Source organism: Spermophilus citellus, assembly GCF_964194105.1.
Source record: "Spermophilus citellus genome assembly, chromosome: 1".
In the NCBI taxonomy this organism is placed as follows: Eukaryota; Metazoa; Chordata; class Mammalia; order Rodentia; family Sciuridae; genus Spermophilus; species Spermophilus citellus.
This window is the reverse complement of record NC_138182.1, coordinates 236159974-236180337: the sequence shown is the minus strand read 5'-3', so window position 1 is coordinate 236180337 and position 20364 is coordinate 236159974. Positions and strand designations below refer to the sequence as shown.

The window sequence follows — 20364 nt, the reverse complement described above, 5'->3', positions numbered from 1 at the left end:
ATTGTTATAATATAGTCAAGTAATAGCCCATTTTAAAGACACACTATATTTTTATTCTTACTAATGCTCTTATTTCAATTTTCATCTGTGTTAGTGTTGTAAAAGTTTTAACTTTGATTACGTTTCTATCTACTCAGAAACTTTCATATAAAATATATCTGCAAACAGTAAACAAGAACACATACATACAAAGTCCCCTCATGCATTCAATGAACAGTGTGTGTACAATAAGTATTCATTGAATGAATGTCCACTTTATAAATGATGCTCAAATTTTTTACTGTTCTTTTTGTTTTTCAGTACTAGGGATTGAACCCAGAAGCTCATGCATGCTAGGAAAGTAGGCAAGCACTCAACCACTGAGCCACATCCACAGCCCTCAATTCAAGTTTTGACCATGACTAAACCCAACTTAAATGACGGCCAAAAATCCTAAGAACTTCAGAACAAAGTCCTTGTGATTTTCTCATGATTCTAATTTAAAAATAAAAAGTCCAGAAAGCTACTGGGTATCACATAAAATGAAATCTAAAATTACTGTTGGAAGCAATGTTTCTAATTACTATGTTTCTATTATCAGGTATTCATCAGAGATAATCATCAGTATGTATGTATGTCAGCATATTCATTTCTGCATATGATTAATAATGAGCTAAAAATAAAAGGGAATTAAATGAAAACTGCACCATTAAAGTTCCTTCTACCAGATAAACTCCTATTTACATTAACTATGCTAATGTATGTACTACATGGTTACTATTATTCACAACTTACAATACAGACACTAATTCAGTATGTCTTTTTCCTTCTACAAACTAGAAAAAGATACACATAGCCTTCCTAAAATAGAAAATGTCCCTTTTCCATAATTACAATATGCACAGCTCTTAACTGAAAAAAGGAAGGAAAACTTACTTTAAAAATTATAAACTTAGCTGCAATTGTAGCTCAATGGTAGAGTGCTTGCCTAGTATGTGTGAGACACTGGATTCAATTCTCAGCAACACATATAAATAAAATAAAGGTACACTGACAACTAAAAAAATTTTTTTTAAATTATAAACTTAAAACTATCATAGATGAGGTATATTTAGAAAGGACCATAATTTTATTAATCAATTAATCAATTACCCATTTTGAATTTTGTCCAATCTGATTTTAAATAATTATGAAGCAAAATTTTTCATTATGGCTTCCTGTTAAGTACTACATCTTTTCTTCTCATAGTTTTCTGGTAAGAAAGATTTCTTTAATTGAAATTATAATGTAAGCAAACTGCATTTTAAAAAGTATTTTGTCTATTTAAGATGAAAAACTCAGGACTTCTAAAAATATTTATTATCCCATTTCTTCCATAGTTTACAACATTGTTCATTAAAGTTACAAAGAATAGTAATGATCAGTGTTAGATAAATTTACCTTATTTTTTAAAATTCTGGATCAAATGAGTCATAATAGCAAACTAAAGTAGTCTTAAACTAAAAATGGAAGGAAAAGTATATTATTTTAGATAGAAAAAATAAGCAAAGCAAAATTAAGAGAGAAAAAAAGATAATATATAAATAAATACTGTAAAAAAGGTGAACAGTGAATTAATTTAATCTGGAAACATTATGTAATATACTTAAATCACAAACTTATTCACAAGTGTACATATATTGTGTACATATATGTGTACAAATATTGTTTCCTGCATAACCACAGAAAAGTCAAAAGTTATATGACTTGATAAGACTCAAATAAGAAGAACATTTACAGTAATATTCTTTGAATTAACATCAATTCTAGAACAGTACAAAAGGATCATTTATATTACTATGTTTAACAATGCTAAAATTGTGTTAATTGGTCAGATTCAATTTGGCACTGACTAATAAAACATAATACCCATATTATATTTCAATCAGAGTCAGAATTCTCAGACGTATTATCACTAATGGTGGGAAAAGTTCTTAAGCCTTGTTTTCTTTCAGTTCTAAGTTGGTGCAAATGTTCTTTCATATCCTGAGAAATGTGGCAAATTCGTCCTTCAATGCCAGGTACTGCAATTATTGATGATGGTTTATTTGACTCCTCCTCAAAGGCTATAAGTACAGTAAAACCAGTTAAATTCATCATGACTACAAAAATAAATACTTAAAAATTATATATAACTAATGAAAAAATTTTAATCAGAATTTCTCTGAATATTCATTCTTCACAATCAACTGTACAACCAAGAATAAAATTTCATCATTTACTAAATGTATATATTATCAAAAGGATGTTAATTCATTTTTATTTTAAAGATTATAAAGAAAAATGACAAATATTTGAAGAGATACATGTATTTACCTTGATTTGAACATTACACCATGTATGGAAACATCCTAGATACCCTATGAATATGTAAATTTTTTTAAGAAGAGCTTTCAAAATATTATTTTATATATATATATATATATATATATATATATATATATATATATTCTAAAGAAGATTATCAGTTCAGTGTATACTTCATTTAAATGAAAAGATGTACTAGATTATATATTTTATAATGTGATATTTTTAATTATATTTTCTTATTTCATGTTTCAAAGAAACCAAATGGACACAAAGTATGGTTATTACCAAGTATGGTCATTAAAAACCTTATTTTCTTGTTTTAAAAATATGTAATTTGCTTTCAAAACTATGAATATAACTTTCAGAAAATGGGTATATTTAGGAAGACAATTATTTTATCAATTAACCAATTATAAAAACCCATTATGAGTTTAGCCCACTCTTGTCTTTAACTATTGTTAACTGATATTTTTAAAAGAATAAAAGCTCTAAACCAAATCGATAAGATGAACTCTAGATGCCAATGAACAGTGCTTATCAAAAAGGAAAAATAAACAAGATATTTTACAGGATGCCAATCTCACTAATTAGAAGTTGGGAGGGAGTAGTTAAGATAGTGAAAGAGTAGAATTTGAAAAATATACAATTTTCACTTATGTGAGCTTTTAAGCTTTGAATTTTTGTTTATACCTTTCTTATAAGCGTTTGTACTTTCCTTCGATCTAGCTTTTTACACCTTGGCAAATAAATCTCAGCCTTTATTTTATTTCTGTTTCCCAAAATATAGTAAAAACAAGAAGCCAAATACTATTTTCCAATGCCCTGAAGGTAATAAAAAATTGCTCAAAAAAGAAGCACTTCTAATAAAAGTAAACTATATTATCACCTGTTAGTGATGGTGATTTGCTTGTAGTAGTAATTAAACTCATTCGGTGACCTGAAAGGCACTTCTTCCTCCCCTGCAATATTTTTATTGACTCAAAGTGATTCATGACTACTGTAGAAAGTACTTGTGCAGTTTCTGTGTCAAACATTCGAGGACAACTTTTAAGCATACTGTAACCATCCTTCCCCTGGAATATCAAAACATTTTAATTTTTAGTCTAAAATATGAATAAATTAATGTATATCTTTTAAATTAACTGTTGGGACTGAAGTCAATATCATGCACATATACCAAGACATACATTTTCTTTTATGTAAATTGATATTCTAAATTCCTGACCCACTCCTAGGATCTAGACATGATCCCCCTGAAATTATCCTTAGCTCTGTTGCTTAACAGCCTTAAGAGAATAGGTCACCTACTATAAATATCTAAACATAGCTGTGGAAACAGCCTCCCCTCAACTGGGATATCTTCTTAGACTTGGATTCCTGAACCCATTTGAAACTCATTAAATGAATAATAATGTCATCACCTTCACTGTTCCAGACTCAGATACAGAAGAACCCACTGAATCAAAGTCCTTATAAATTAGTCATCAAAGGTTATTCTACATGACTAAATATGACATAAACAAAATATGTAAATGTGTTAGAAGTGTTTATCATTAAATTTAAAGTTCAGCAACCTTTATGGAATTTTTTATTCTGGCACTTTCAATCATTTACAGAATAAGCATGAATTTCAGATGCTCTGTATTTTTAAATCTAATAATAAAAACAATGAAATCATACCTACATATAATAAATTTAATTAATCATAAAAATATAATGGAAATATTTATTTAAATTACAGAGGATCTGAAATAATCAGAAAGAAAATTATGGTTTTATATACATTAAAATTAATATATAGTAACATAAGATAATGAATTTATTTAAAGCCTTTTCAAAAGAAATTAATCTCACATTTGCAATATACTCTTTAATAGCAAGGAGGTAAATTTTTTTTTTCTGTAAGTATTGTCCTTGAACTTTTACAGTATCTCTTATGATTCGGTGTCCTGGTTCTGCATCTGGATCAAATCCAAACTGTATTCCAGCAACTTGAGGAAATCTGTAATTTAAAAATATATTCTTGGAATTCTGTAAAAGACATATTAAGTGAGAGGAATCATTAAAACCTTAAGTGAGCACATTTTATGCTGCTGAAACTGCCGATGTGTGTAAAAGTTAGAGATTACACAACTGGGAAGAACGTGCCAAATGTACTAGATTTAAAAAAGTGGGGGGGGGGAATGATAGTAATTGTAGTTTATTTTATTCTACTTAAAAAGAATGTCAAGAATTCTATTCTCAGATTCAGGAGATGGCAGAGTGGGTCTGGGCAGCAACTTGTAACTGTACAGCTCAGAAATAAAGCAGTGAAACAACAGCTGATCAGACAGGTGAGTGACAAGAGTAAAACTCAATATTGGACAGCTTGAGACTTGAAGGAACTTGGAATTTGGATACTGGAGCAGAAAATGGGAAAAGAATTCCTTAACCCTGACCCCTGACCAGAGGGAGGTTAGAGAGAGGAGGAACAACGAGAAAAAGGGAGAGAAAAATCCCATAAGCTTACTTCCTTAACAATAGTCAGAAAGAAAAGCAAACCAAGTTAAAACTACTGATACAACAGAGACAGTGAAAGAGTTCAATTCAAATTGTGGGCAGAATGCTATGCCTGGCAAGGCAGCCATTCTGTAGAGTCCACAGCAAGGTGGCCTCCTTAGAAGAAATTAAGTTAATATAGTTTCTTCCCCTACCTAAACAAAATAATAAAATCATACAGAATGCTTCTGAAACAGGTTGTTTCAGTAATCCATCTAGAAGGAATTTGTAGAGTGATCTCTGTTGGCTGATGATTACTGGAACTCCCTCCCCTTCACTGCAGACAAGAGGAGTAAGATGGAGTCTTACCTGAGAGCAAATCACTCCTGAGAAGTGCTAACTCCAACCCAGCCTCATGGAAGTTCAGACAATGATGGACCAACTGACACCTAAAATCCTAGTAATCTGCAGCAGCCAGGATGGAAGCTTCTGTGCCAAAAATCACGCACAGAGATCCTGCACTCACAGGCCCAAGATTTGCAGACAACCACTGAATCCTTGGATAGGGTTATGACAAGTCCCAGCAGAGAGAAGTCAGCACCCAACATTTCACAGCAGTAAGCATAACAGCCCTGAGCCCTGACCCAACAGAAACAGCAGACAAAGCATCCTCCAAGAACCCTGACTTTGGCCTCTTGACTAATAAGCATCTATTGACAAAAACATCAGAACAACACAGCAAGCAGCTCCTGTACCACAGCACCTCTAGGAGGATCCACAGCTGCAAGTCTAATAGTTGCCAGCTCAATTCTCATTCAAATATATGGGCCTACAAAAGGACATTTCCTGAGGATAAAACACACAGCCAATGGAGAACCTCAGGGTCTAGGCTGAAAAAATAGTGGAAAGTCTAATTGGTTTACCTGCAAATGTGACCTCCCATTTTTCTCTTGTGCTTTTTAAAATTCTATCCTTATATTCATTTCAATTATAATGTATCTTAGAAGGATCTTTAATCTTGTCTATTTGGAGTTCTAAATGCCTCTTGTATTTGAATTTCTATTTCATTCCTAAGGTTTGGTAAATTTTCTCATATTATTTCACTGAAAGGGTTGTGCATTTCTTTGGTTTGCATTTCAATGCCTTCTTTTACACCAGTTATTCTTAGATTTGGTCTCAATGCTATTCCAGTTTTTAAAATATTTCTGGTCATGGTCTCTTAACATCTTTTCCTTATTGACAACTTTATTTTCAGGATTATACATTTTGTATTCAAGGCCTAAGCATCTCTTCTATGTGGTATACTCTATGGGTGATGCTTTCAACTGCCTTTTTGAATTTGATCTATTGAGTCTTTCATGTAAAGGATTTCTGTTTGGATCTTTTTCAGAATTTACCACTCTATTGAAATGATCGTTTGCTTCCTATATTTTCTTAGTTCATCCCTTATATCTTCTTTTAGTTCACTGAACATTTTAACTAGAACTTTCTAAATTCTTTATCTGACCTTTCCTCCACTGTGGTGTCCAGTGGATCAGTTGTTGAAGTGTTGTGGGGTATTTGAGGTGGCTTGTTCCCCTGCTTTTTCTTATTGTTTGTACGTCTACTCATTTGCTGGAATCATTCCCTCTTCTACTTTTATGCAAGGAACTATTTAGTGAGATTGTTTCCTTTAAGTGCTACAGGCTGGGCAAATATCCAAGTATTGATATTACTACTCAATGTGTATTCTTTGTTATGCCCATAATCCAACATCACTTTAAGATACCAAACCCTAAACTTCAATCACTTCTGAGCAAAAGCCATATGCTAATAAACCTTAGGTAAATAAAACTTACTGAAAATGTTCTCCACAGTTTCTCTAATCCAAGTATAAAATTGTAATAATGTTCTTAAATAGATTGGAAAACTAATTATTAATAGTAAAATTACTATTATACTATATATAGTTGAAAGGGGGATAAAAGAAAAGTGGGCAAAGAAAAAGAAAAAAAGATAGAAAAAATAATAAAAACGGGGGTGGGGGATTTGAAGTAGGAGCATGCAAGGTAATTCAAGAGGGAAAATAGAGACAAAGAAGAGCAAAAACAAATATAGAAAGAATGATTCCAGTTAATGCTTACAACATTAGAAGAAGTACAATCAATTGTGTTGAGGTCTACAATACTGAATAATAATGGAACATTTATCAATGCAATATGAAAAGTTAGATCAAACCAGACAAGAGTTATTTATGATACTGCATGCCAAGATGGGAAGATTTCTTATTAAGTCTTCTTAATTTGGACTGCATTAGGATTTGGGACTTTTACAAGATGACCACAAAATTCAGTACCCATTCATGTTAAAAATGCTAGAAAAAGTGGGGATAGAAGGAACTTACTCAACATTATAAAGGCTCTATGCAGCAAACCCAAAGCTAATATCGTACTGAATGGAGAAAAATTGAAAAAAAACATTTCCACTAAAATCCAGATCAAGACAAGGTTGTCCACTCCCACCCACCACTCCTATTCAATACAGTTCTTGGAACTTTAGACAGAGCTATAAGGCAAGAGAAGACAATTAAAAGGAATAGGAAAAAAGAAATCAAATTATATCTGTCTCCTGATGACATGTTCTTATATCTAGAAGACTAAAAAAACTTCACAAGATTTCTAGAGCTGATAAACAAATTCAGCAAAGTAGCAGAATACAAGATTACCATACAAAATCAATTATCTTCTTCTACTCCAATAATGAATCTGCTGAGAAAAAAATCTGGCAAAGTATCCCATTCATAAGAACTGCAAAAAAAATAAGATACTTGGGAATAAATCTACCTAAGGAGGTGAAACACCTCTACAATGAAAACTATAGAAGAAAGAATTTGAAGAAAGAATTTGAAAACCTTAGAAGATTAAAAAAAAAGACCTCCCATGATCTTGGATGGGTAGAATTACTATTGTCAATGATCATATTACCAAAAGCATTGTAGACTCAATATAATCTCCACCAAAATACTAATGATATATTTCATATAACTAGAAAAATCAGATCTAAATTTATTTGGAAAAATAAAAGTCTTAGAATAGCCAAAGCAATCCTGTGCAAGGCCAGCAATGCTGGAGGCATCACAATACCTGACTTCAAATTATACTACAGAGCTATAGTAACAAAAACAGCATGGTACTGGCATCAAAACAGACTTGAAGACAAATATAGTAAAAGAGAAAACACAGACAAACCCACATACATAAGGTACTGAATATTCAACAAAAGTGTCAAAAACATGGTGGAGAAAACATAGCCTTTCTAACAAATGGAAAAACTGGTTATCTGTATGTAAAAGAATGAAACTAGACCCCTACCTTTCACTCTGCACAAAAGTCAACTCAACTCTATGTAACAAAGACCTAGGAATTAGACCAGAAACTTTACAACTGCCAGAAGAAAACACAGGATCAAACACTACAACATACTAGTGCAGGTACCTGGCCCCCTTAACCCCTAAAGCTCAAGAAATAAAACCAAGAAAAAAATAAATGAGATGACACTAAATGAGAAAGGTTCCACACAGCAAAGAAAATGTGAAGAAACAGCCTACAAAATGGAATAAAATCTTTGCCATCCACTCCTCTGATGGGATTAATATCTAGAATCCATAAAGAACTCAAAACATTTAACATCAAATGAATAAATAACTCATTTAATATATGGGCAAAAGATCAAAACAGAAATTTCTTAAAGAAGGAATACAAATGGCCAACAAATAAATGAAAAAATGTTCAACATCCCTACCAATCAAGGAAAAATTGATCAAAGCCACATTGAGATTTTATCTCATTCCAGTTAGAATGGCTATTATCAAGAATACAAATAATAATAAAAGCTGGTGAGTATATGAGGTAATTGGTACACTCAAATTGTTGATAGCACTGAAAATTAGTACAGCCACTTTGGAAAGCAGTATGGAAATTCCACAAAAGACTAGGAATTGAACCACCATATAATGAACTACCACATTCCTTGGTATTTATCCAAAAGAATGAAAATCATATACTACCATGATACAGGCACATCAATATTTACAGAAGCACAATTCACAATAGCCAAGTTATAGAGCCAGCCCAGGTACCTTTCAATATAGGAATAAATAAAGAAACTATATAGGTATACATATATAATTGAAATTTATTCAGCCATAAAGAATGAAATTATGACAACTGCTGGTAAATGGATGGAACTGGAGAACATCATGCTAAGTGATATAAGCCAGACTGAAAAAGTCAAGGGTCAAATGTTTTCTGTTATATGTGGAATCTAGAGCAAAATAAGGGAAAAAATGGTGGGGAGGAGAATCCCATGAAAATATAAGGGAGATCAGTGTAATAGAGAAAGAGTAATGAATAGGAGGGAAGAAGAATAGGAAAAAGGAGGAACTATAGAATGAAATTGACCAGATTATGCTATATACATATATGATTATACCAAGTGCATTCACCTTTATGTGTTATCTATAAAGCACTAATTAAAGAACAGTAAATAAATAGAAGGAAGGCCAGTAGAGATGGGGAGTAATGGGGGAAGAAGTTGCAGAGGGAAAGAGAAAGTACTAGAGATAAATGGAGCAAATTACATTCCATGCATGTATGATTATGTCAAAATGAATGCCAATATTATGTATAACTGTAATGTAGTAATAAAACACATCTTTTAAAAAAGTATTCTATTCTTCAACAACTCTACACTAGTCTGAGATCACTGTTGTCTCAATTTCTTTCCTCAAGTTACTAAAGGAATACAGTGTAGAACAGACATGTTTTGTCTGTTAAAAATGTTGGCTCATTTTTTTTTAGTTTTTAAATTTTTTTATTCTTACTTGTTCTTTATGACAGGAGAATGCATTACAATTCATATTACACATATAAAGCAGAATTTTTCATATCTCTGATTGTATACAAAGTACATTCACACCATTCGTGTCTTCATACATGTATTTAGGATAATGATGTCCTTTCACCATCTTTTCTACCCTCATGTTGGCTCATTTATTAATTGAATTCATTTTAAATGTAAGAAATAGGTGGCTTCTTCTTGACTATTACTTCAACATTAATAAATGGCTAGAAAGATTTTTAGTAAATTGATAGATCATTATTAGGATAGTCTGAGAAAAACAAAGTTTGCAAAGTTTGCCTTCTAAATTCATAAACTCAGTCTTGTATGACATTCTTGGAAGACTATTCATATCAGTTCCAATGCCTGCTCTCTTTTCTATTCCTATTGTACCTGTCCATTCCCTTGAAGTTTCAAACTAGAAGGAGCTGTCCTGTTTTGGTACCAATTCACAGAAGTTATTAGGCAATCATTCATTCAAATGAAATAAAACAATAAACTGAATATTCACTATCACAGTATTGCCTAGTAGAAAAGTGATAAATACAGCAATAAAACTAAAATAAAATAATGCATATATCTAGATAACATAAAGAAATTAAAAAGCAGCACTGCTTGTTTTAATCAATAAAAACTAAATCACCCAAAATGTCAAGCTTCCAATATGTATCTAGATCATGAATATAATACCTTACTCCCGAACACACGCCACACAATAAGTCCTGATTACAGAAAAACCACACACAGACAATGGGAAAAAATACACCTGATTTTCACTGTAATTGATACATTAGCAAATAACATGTAGGGACATTGGGTGAATATTTTTGCTTGAGCTGTCACCATGTTGTTTAGATTTTTTGTCTCTAAAACTATGTGTTACAGAAACATTTTGTCTTTATAATTTACTCAGCCTTATATATTTTATTATACTAACAGAAAATGAACAAATGGTATGGCTAATAAAGAACAATAAGTGTTAAATCAAGTACTCTGGGAATTGTACCAAAATTCTCATTACATTTTATTTATGTACAAGCAAATTATGGAGTAATTCTTTATAATAAAATTGGCAAAAATTAAAGTTACTGACAATATCAAATGAGAAAGTGCGAAATTTGCACTCTGAAGGAAAGAGTTAATTTTTATGTCCTCCACGGAGGGCAATTTTGTAAATCTGAATATGTACATGCCCAATAATTTTATTTCCTGGTTGACTTTTTCCTAGAAAAAGTTAGCACATCTACACAGAACAATATTGTGTGTGAGGATATACTATGGCAGTGCTGTTTAAAAAGGAAAAATTGAAAATAGTCCACATGTCCACAATTAGGTAAATGGATAAATGTAGTATATGCTTGCAATGGAGTTAAGTTTCAAAAAATAAAGGAATATATCAGCCCAAAGCATTTTACTAAAAAATTATACTAACTACTTGACACTAATTCTATAATTTTAGTAAAAAAAAAAAGATGAAGAACACTTTACAACTCATGTTAGGCATCCAATATTTCTCCATATTACAAAAAGATAATTTTGTGGGTTAGTCTCTGTGTCCTCTATTCTGTAGCATTGGTCTACCAATCTGTTTTGGTGCCAATACCATACTGTTTTTGTTATGATTGCTCTGTAGTATAGTTTAAGATCTGGTATAGTGATGCCACCCACTTCACTCTTCCTGATAAGGAATGCTTTAGCTATTCTGGGTCTCTTATTTTTCACATGAGTTTCATGATTGCTTTTTCTGTTTCTGTGAGGAATGTCATTGGGATTTTGATCAGAATTCCATTAAATCTGTATAGTGCTTTTGGAAATATGGTCATTTTGATAATATTGATTCTGCCTATCCAAGAGCAAGGTAAATCTTTCCATCTTCTAAGGTCTTTTTTGACTTATTTCTTTAGGGTTCTATAATTTTCATTAAAATGAAATTAAACCCCTATCTCTCACCATGCACAAAACTCAACTCAAAATGGATCAAGGACTTAGGAATAAAACCAGAGACCCTATGTCTAGTAGAAGAAAAAATAGTCCATAATCTCCATCATATGGGATTAGGCCCCAATTTCCTTAATGAGACTCCTGTGGCACAAGAATTAAAATCAAGAATCAATAAATGGGATGGACTCAAACTAAAAAGTTTCTTAGCAAAAGAAACAATCTGTGAGTTGAATAGACAGCCTACATCTTGGGAGCAAATCTTTACCCCTCACACATCAGATAGACCACTAATCTCTAGGGTACATAAAGAACTCAAAAAGTTAAACACCAAAAAAACCCAAATATCCAAATCAATAAATGGGCCAAGGACCTGAAGAAACACTTCTCAGATGATGATATACAATCAATCAACAAATATATGAAAAAATGTTCATCATCGCTAGCAATTAGATAAATGTAAATCGAAACCACTCTAAAATTTCATCTCACTCCAGTAAGAATGGCAGCTATTATGCATACAAACAACAAGTGTTGGGGAGGATGTGGGGAAAAGGGTACACTCATACACTGCCGGTGTGACTGCAAACTGGTGTAGCCAATACGGAAATCAGTATGGAGAATTCTTGGAAAATTGGGAATGGAACCACCATTTGACCATCCCTCCCCTCAGTCTATACCCAAAGGACTTAAAAACAGCATACTATAGGGGCACTGCCACATCAATGTTTACAGCAGCACAATTCACAATAACTATACTGTGGAACCAACCTAAATGCTCTTCAATAGGTAAATGGGTAAATAAATGTGGCATATATACACAATGGAATATTACTCAGCAATAAAAGAGAATAAAATCGTGGCATTTGCAGGTAAATGGATGGCACTGGAGAAGATAATGTTAACTGAAGTTAGCCAGTCCCAAATAACCAAATGCCAATTTTTTTTCAGAAGGCTGATTCATAGTGAGATAGGGAGAGGAAACATGGGAGGAACAGATGAACTCTAGACAAGGCACAGGGGTTGGGGGGAAGGAAGGGGCATGTGGTTAGAAATGATGGTGGAACGTGATGATCATTATTATCCAAAGTACATGTATGAAGACATGAATTGGTGTGAATATACTTTGTATACAACCAGAGATATGAAAAATTGTGCTCTATATGTGTAATAAGAATTGTAATGCATTTCATTGTCATATATAAATAAAAAATTACAGAAACTAAAACAAAATAAATAAATAAATACTGACATAAAATCTTTAACAAAATATTATAAAAATAAACATGTACCATTACCAAGTGCAGTTTATTCCAGAGATGTAAAACTAGTTCAATATTTGAAAAATCAATTAACATTATCTACCAAATTCACAACTTCAAAAGGCAAAAATGCGGGAGATAACCTCATTGAAACCTGCGACTACAGGTGTGTAATTCCCTAGCCTTCCCTCTCTACACAACAGGGAAACCTTAAGGGCCCCTCCCAGCCCTCCCGTAAGGGCCCCTTCCAGCTCTCCCGTGAGCGCGATAGCCAGACCGAGGGAATCAGACGTGGCGCGGGACCCGTAGCGTGGAACTCCCGGAAACCGCTCTCACCAGTGCTGACAACTGAGGTCTCTTGCACCAGCTACTGGGGGCGTGGCTATCAGAGGGCAAGTAAAATTCGCTGAGGATTCTCAGCCCCAAGCTCTACAAACTTAGGGTCTGAGGGAATGGAAAACAGGGAGAGTGTGCCCAGTCGTCCATGAAAAGAGGGCTCTTGGGAGCAGCAGACCTGGCATGTAGCCAGTATTGTGGTGAGAGGGGCCTGGCTAGAGGAAAAGTGGGGAAGTGACTAGACACAAGAGGAGGCCCTAGGCACTCAGGATTGGAGACTCGCCCAGTCTGGGAGGAGGAGCTCCTGCACAGTGATTGGTTCCCACGTACTGACAGGAGAAACTTGGCCTGGTGGGCACAGCGCCACCTACTGGAAGAGAAGTTAATCAAACTCTAAGACTGCATTTATTAGTTTTTTTTGATTTGTGTTTTTCTTTCATTTTCATTTTTCTTTCTTGTTGTTTTTTAAATTTTTTTTTACAATTTTTTTAAAATTTTTTTTCTTCTAATTTTAATGTTAATTTTTTATTATTTTTTTTAAATTTTTTTCTTTTTTTCTTTACTATTTTTTTTCTTCTTTTGTCTTTTCATTTCTTTTCAATTATCTTATTCCCCTTTCCATGAATTCTACCTGCTTACTCTCATTCTCTTTAGTGACTTCTTCCCTTCCCTTCTAATACCTTTCCTCCCAAGCATCAAATAAATTTATAGGAGTAAACAGTAACTCAGCAGTCAAACAGAACAAGAAGTAACATGAGCAACTTGAAAAAGCAAGGAAGAAAAGGAGTACAAACAATGCAGGACAGCCTAAATATTCAGGAGGACCTAGAGTCATCAGAAAAATGGTCATATAAAGAACTCAAGGAACACCTTAGACAGATGGAATGGAACCTTAAAGAGGATACAAGACAGCAAATTCAAGCAGCGAAAGAACACATTGAGAATGAATTACATAAACAGATAAAAGAAGAAGTTAAGCATCTTTATCAGGAGATAGAGATTATAAAAAATAATGAAACAATAATTCTAGAAATGAAGGAAACAATAAACCAGATTAAAAACTCAATTGAGAGTATCACTAACAGAGTGGAGCAAGTAGAAGCCAGAACGTCAGATAATGAAGACAAAATATATCATCTTGAAAAGAGTCTAGCCAACTCAAAAAGGCTGGTAAAAAATCACGAGAAAAATATCCAAGAGTTATGGGATAACATAAAAAAACCAAACTTACGAGTCATCGGGATAGAAGAAGGTACAGAGCTTCAAACCAAGGGAATGAGTAACCTGCTGAATGAAATAATTACAGAAAACTTTCCAGAAATAAAAAAGGAAACAGATATACAAATTGAAGATGCATACAGGACACCAAGCACACAAAATCACAGTAGACCAACACCAAGACACATTGTTATGAAGATATCCAATATACAGAACAAAGAGAAAATATTAAAAGCTACAAGAGAAAGGAGGCAGATTACATTCAGGGGTAAACCAATAAGGTTAACAACGGATTTTTCATCATAGACGCTGAAAGTGAGAAGATCCTGGAACAACGTATTTCAAACACTGAAAGACAATGGATGCCAACCAAGAATTCGGTATCCAGCAAAATTAAGCTTCAGGTATGACAACGAAATGAAAATCTTTCATGATAAACAAAAGTTAAAAGAATTTGCAGCCAGAAAACCAGCATTGCAAAGCATTTTGAGCAAAACACTACATGAGGAAGAAATGAAAAACAATAACCAAAACCATCAGTGGGAAGTGCCTCAGTAAAGACAGAGGGCGAGGGAAAAGATAATCATGGAGGAACAAACTAAATTTTTTAAAAAAAGGATAAATAATCAAACATGGCTGGAAGTACAAACCATATATCAATAGTAACTCTGAATGTTAATGGCTTAAACTCTCCAATAAAGCGACATAGGCTGGTATCATGGATTAAAAAAACAAATCCAACAATATGCTGCCTCCAGGAGACACATCTGATTGGAAAAGACATACACAGGCTGAAGGTGAAAGGATGGGAAAAAATATACCACGCACACGGTCCTCGTAAGCAAGCAGGGGTGGCCATCCTCATATCGAATAAAATCGACTTCAAGACTAAGTTAATCAAAAGGGATAAGGAAAGACATTATATACTGTTAAAAGGAACCATTCACCAACAAGACATAACAATTATCAATATTTATGCACCAAATAATGGTGCTGCGACATTCATAAAACAAATTCTCCTCAAGTTCAAGAATCAAATAGACCACAACACAATAATTATGGGTGACTTCAACACACCTCTCTCACCATTGGACAGATCCTCCAAACAAAAGTTGAATAAAGAAACTATAGAACTCAATACCACAATCAATAACCTAGACTTAACTGACAAATATAGAATATATCAACCATCATCAAATGGATATACTTTTTTCTCAGCAGCACATGGATCCTTCTCAAAAATAGACCATATATTATGCCATAGGGCAACCCTCAGTAAATATAAAGGGGTGGAGATAATACCATGCATTTTATCTGATCATAATGGAATGAAACTGGAAATCAATGATAAAAGAAGGAAGGAAAAATCCTATATCACATGGAAAATGAACAACATGTTACTGAATGATCAATGGGTTACAGAAGACTTAAAGGAGGAAATCAAAAAATTCTTAGAGATAAATGAAAATACAGACACAACATATCGGAATCTATGAGACACAATGAAAGCAGTTTTAAGAGGGAAATTCATCGCCTGGTGGTCATTCCTCAAAAAAAGAAATAACCAACAAATAAATGTGGCATCTATACACAATGGAGTACTATGCAGTAATAAAAAATGACAAAATCATAGAATTTGCAGGGAAATGGATGGCACTAGAGCAGATTATGCTTAGTGAAGCCAGCCAATCCCTAAAAAACAAATACCAAATGTCTTCTTTGATATCATGAGAGCAACTATGAACAGAGTAGGGAGGAAGAGCAGGAAGAAAAGATTAACTTTAAACAGAGACATGAGATGGGAGGGAAAGAGAGAGAAAAGGGAAATTGCATGGATATGAAGGGAGACCCTCATTGGTATACAAAATTACATATAAGAGGTTGTGAGGGGAATGGGAAAATTAACAAGGAGAGAAATGAATTACAGTAGATGGGGTAGAGAGAGAAGATGTGAGGGAAGGGGAGGGGGGATAGTAGGGGATAGGAAAGGTAGCAGAATACAACAGTCACTAATATGGCAGTATGTAAAAATGTGGATGTGTAACCGACGTGATTCTGCAATCTGCATTTGGGGTAAAATTGGGAGTTCATAACCCATTTCAATCTAATGTATGAAATATGATATGTCAAGAGCTTTGTAATGTTGTGAACAACCAATAAAAAAATTAAAAAAAGGCAAAAATGCATGATTCTATGAATTCATTCATAAAATGAATTTGAAAAAAATTAACACATAATTTTAAAATTGCAGAATACTAGGAATACAGGAAAATTAGTTCAACTTAACAAAGAACTTCTTCAAGAAATGCATGGCTAGCATCATATTTAAAGATGAAAACATGAGTATTTTTTCTTCCTAAAATCAGGACAAAGATATCTGCTCTCACCAAATCTGAACATAGTGCTAGTCATATAAGCCAGAACAATAAAACAAGAAAAGAAAATAAAAGTGTGTAAATGAAGTTGGTTTTGGATATTTGCAAAATTGTAATGACACATGGTTAGCAAAGAAAATCTGAAGGAGCATACAAATATGTTCCTGGAACTAGTAAGGTTGCAAGATACAAGGTCATCATTCAAAATTCAATGATATATTTCTATATATCAATGAGCAGATTGAAATCAAAATTAGAAACATAAACCATTTATAATAACGCATAACAATGAAACTCTCAGGTGTAACCCTAACAAAACATGTACAGAACTTGTATGCTGAAAACTACAAAATGCAATAAAATAAAAACTAAATAAAATGTAGAGACATAGCACAATTGTGAACTGGAAGATTCATGACAGTGAAGATGTCAATTCTCCCCAAACTGATTGCTGTAGACAATTCATTCTAAAATTTATATGGAAAGGTTAAGGAGTTAAAATCATTAAAACAATTTTGAGAAAGAATAAAGTGGTTTTAAGACATAATATATATCAAGTCTATGTGGTATTGATAGGGAAGACATATTGATCAAGGGACATGAATGGAGAACAAAAATAGAAACACACAATCACTAATTTTTTGCAACAGAAAAAAAATAATTCAATGATGAAGAGACAGTAACGACATCAGAAAGATATGCTATCCACAGGCAAAAATAAATAAAAAAACCTCTAACTCAACAGGACTCTCATACCTTATAAAGTATTTAATATTTTAAATGAATCACAGATTTAAACCTCACACATAAAACTATAAAACTTCTAGAAGAAAACATAGAAGAAAATCTTCAGAACTAGGGTTTGGTGAAGAGTTCACATACATGAAACCAAAAGTAAGATGCATTAAAAAACGAATTAATTGGACTTTATCAAAAACTCATTCTCCATGAAAACCCTACTAAGAAAATGTGCAGAATACAACAGTCACTAATATGCCATTATGTAAAAATGTGAGTGTGTAATAGATGTGATTCTGCAATCTGTATTTGGGGTAAAAATGGGAGTTCAAAACCCAATTGAGTCAAATGTATGAAAGATGATATATCATGAGCTCTGTAATGTTTTGAACAATCAATAAAAAAAACGAAACTACAAGACTGGAAGAAAATATTTACAAATCACACAACTCACAAACAACTCTCATCTAATGTATGAAGAACCTTTAAAACTCAACAGCAAACCAAAAAGCAATTAGAAAATAGCCCCAAAACATGAATAGACATTTCATCAGAGGATAAACATCATTAATAAGCACTTTAAAAGTGCTAATTGGGCTGGAGTTGTAGCTCAGTGGTAGAGTGCTTGTCTCGAATTGTGTGATAACTAGGTTCAATTCTCAGCATCACATATAAATAAATAAAATAAAGGTCTACTGACAAGTGAAAAAAAAATTTTGACACCAAATTCAAATTTGGTGTCAACATACCATATATACAAACAGAGATATGATAAACTGTGGTATATATGTGTATTAAGAATTGTAATGCAAAAAAAAGAGTAACATTTTTTTAAAAGTGCTCATTATTCTTTAGAGAAATGAAATTTAAACCAATGTATACCTATTTTAAAATTAAATTTTAAAATATAAATAATATAAAATTGCGGAGAAACTGGGATCTCTCATACACTGCTGTTGGAAATGGTGTAATTACTTTAGAAAGCAGTTTGGCATTTTCTTTAGAAAATAATCATATATTTACCATATGCTCCCACAATTACATTTCTGATCATTTATCACAGAAATGAAAACTTATATTCAAACACCTGTACACTAATAATAATAGCAGTTTTATCTGAATAGTCTAAAACTGGAATTCCTCAATATAATGTAATGGTTACATTATGGTACATCTATAACATGTAATACTAATCAGTAATAAACAGACACATGCACTAACTTAAATGGATCTGAAGGACACTGAGTGAGAAAAGCAAATATAAAAGGTCACACTGCTTATAATTTCTTTTATATTCTTCATAAAAATTAGGCAATGGTTTCATAAAATGGCAATAAAAGACAAGTAGCAAAAGAAAAATAACTGTATTTCTCAAAAATTAAAAAACATTCGTGTTCCAGTTTGCAAATCACAACTGAAAAGAGATTTTTATCTAGAAGATAAAAAGAACTCTTATATAACTCAATAACAAAAACAAAATAACCCACTTTTGAAAGGCAATATATAAAATTAGACATTCTCAAAAGGAGATACACAAATGGCCAATAAACACATGCTGAACAATGTAAAATTATGTAGCCACTTTGGGAAACAATCAGTTTCTCAAAAAATTTAGACTAACCATATGATCAAGAAGTTCTATTACTAAGTATATGCCCAAATGACATGAAAAAAATTATGTCCAAACACTTGTGCATGAATTCTCATAACAGCATTATTCATAAGTAGGAACAGCATTGAGATCTTGGGACTGCAGTGCGACTGAGCCTGAGGTATCTGAAGACCAGATTGGTGGGATAGTGACTGAGTCTCAGAAGGTTGCTGTGGGCCTGGTGATCCTGATAGACATCAGAGACAGGGCTGAGAAGCTTTTGAACACTGATGGAAACACTTTGACTTTCCATTGAGATAGACAGATTTATTTATTTATTTATTTTTCAAATTTGCTGATATCTCTATAATATTTGTAACAGGGTGTTTTTCATGCATCAGTGTGTGGAGGACAATGATATTATGAATGGTGTTTTGCATTTTTGTTACATTCTTATGTCTTTACTTTTTTCTCTTTGTATTCTTCCTCTCACTTGTCTGTTTTCTTGGATTTTCTTTCCAACTTTTCTCCAACCATCAGCCAATCTCTGTTGGCTCCTTGTCCACTTTTCCTGTGAATTTCTGCTTCTAGCTTCTTCATTCCTCCCTCATGGACATCGTGGACTATGCTACCTCTGTTCTCTCATCCACCATTTGAAATTGTAAACCATTTTAACAAATTTTCTGATTATACTATAGAGAGTTATTGAATTCATCATTTTGGTTTAATGTGAGAAAGCAGTAGATGCTTTAGTGGGAGCTATTAGGTTTAAGGCTATATATTTTTTATACTGGGTGCTGTTGATATTGGTCTCACCATAAAGGCAAGGTGCTGGAAACCTTCAGGGACACTATAGGTCCACAGGATAGAATTTGTGTTGTCTTAATCCTACTTCGAGATGGGAAAACACACAAACAACATGAAAAACCAAGAGAACAATGCGCGTCAAACAAACCAAGATGACAGAAGCCACTAATAACACAGTAGAAGAAATATCCAAGAAGGAGTTCAGAATAATCTGTGAAGTAAAGGATAGTTTAAGGAGTAAAATCAAATAAAAAGATACAGGAAGTGAATTATCACTTTAATAAAGAGTTAGAGATTGTGGAAAAAAATAAACAAGCAGAGTGCTTGGGTTGTAGCTCAGTGGTAGAGCACTTGCCTAGCATGTGTGAGGCACTGGATTCAACTCTCAGCACCACATATAAATAAATGTATAAAA

The 20364-nt window shown here is 32.9% G+C and overlaps 1 protein-coding gene across 1 annotated transcript in view; it reads right to left on the bottom strand.

Moving 5' to 3' along the window:
• Positions 1–1899: 1899 nt before the first annotated feature.
• The window catches only part of LOC308652527 (snake venom 5'-nucleotidase-like), a gene marked incomplete at both ends in the record, with an annotated part of 49157 nt that continues 30692 nt past the window's right edge, over positions 1900–20364 (bottom strand). The window contains 3 exons of the mRNA XM_081300368.1: positions 1900–2084; positions 3215–3401; positions 4183–4330. Coding sequence (XP_081156494.1) covers positions 1900–2084; positions 3215–3401; positions 4183–4330 — 520 coding nt within the window. The remainder of the gene's footprint in view (positions 2085–3214; positions 3402–4182; positions 4331–20364) is intronic.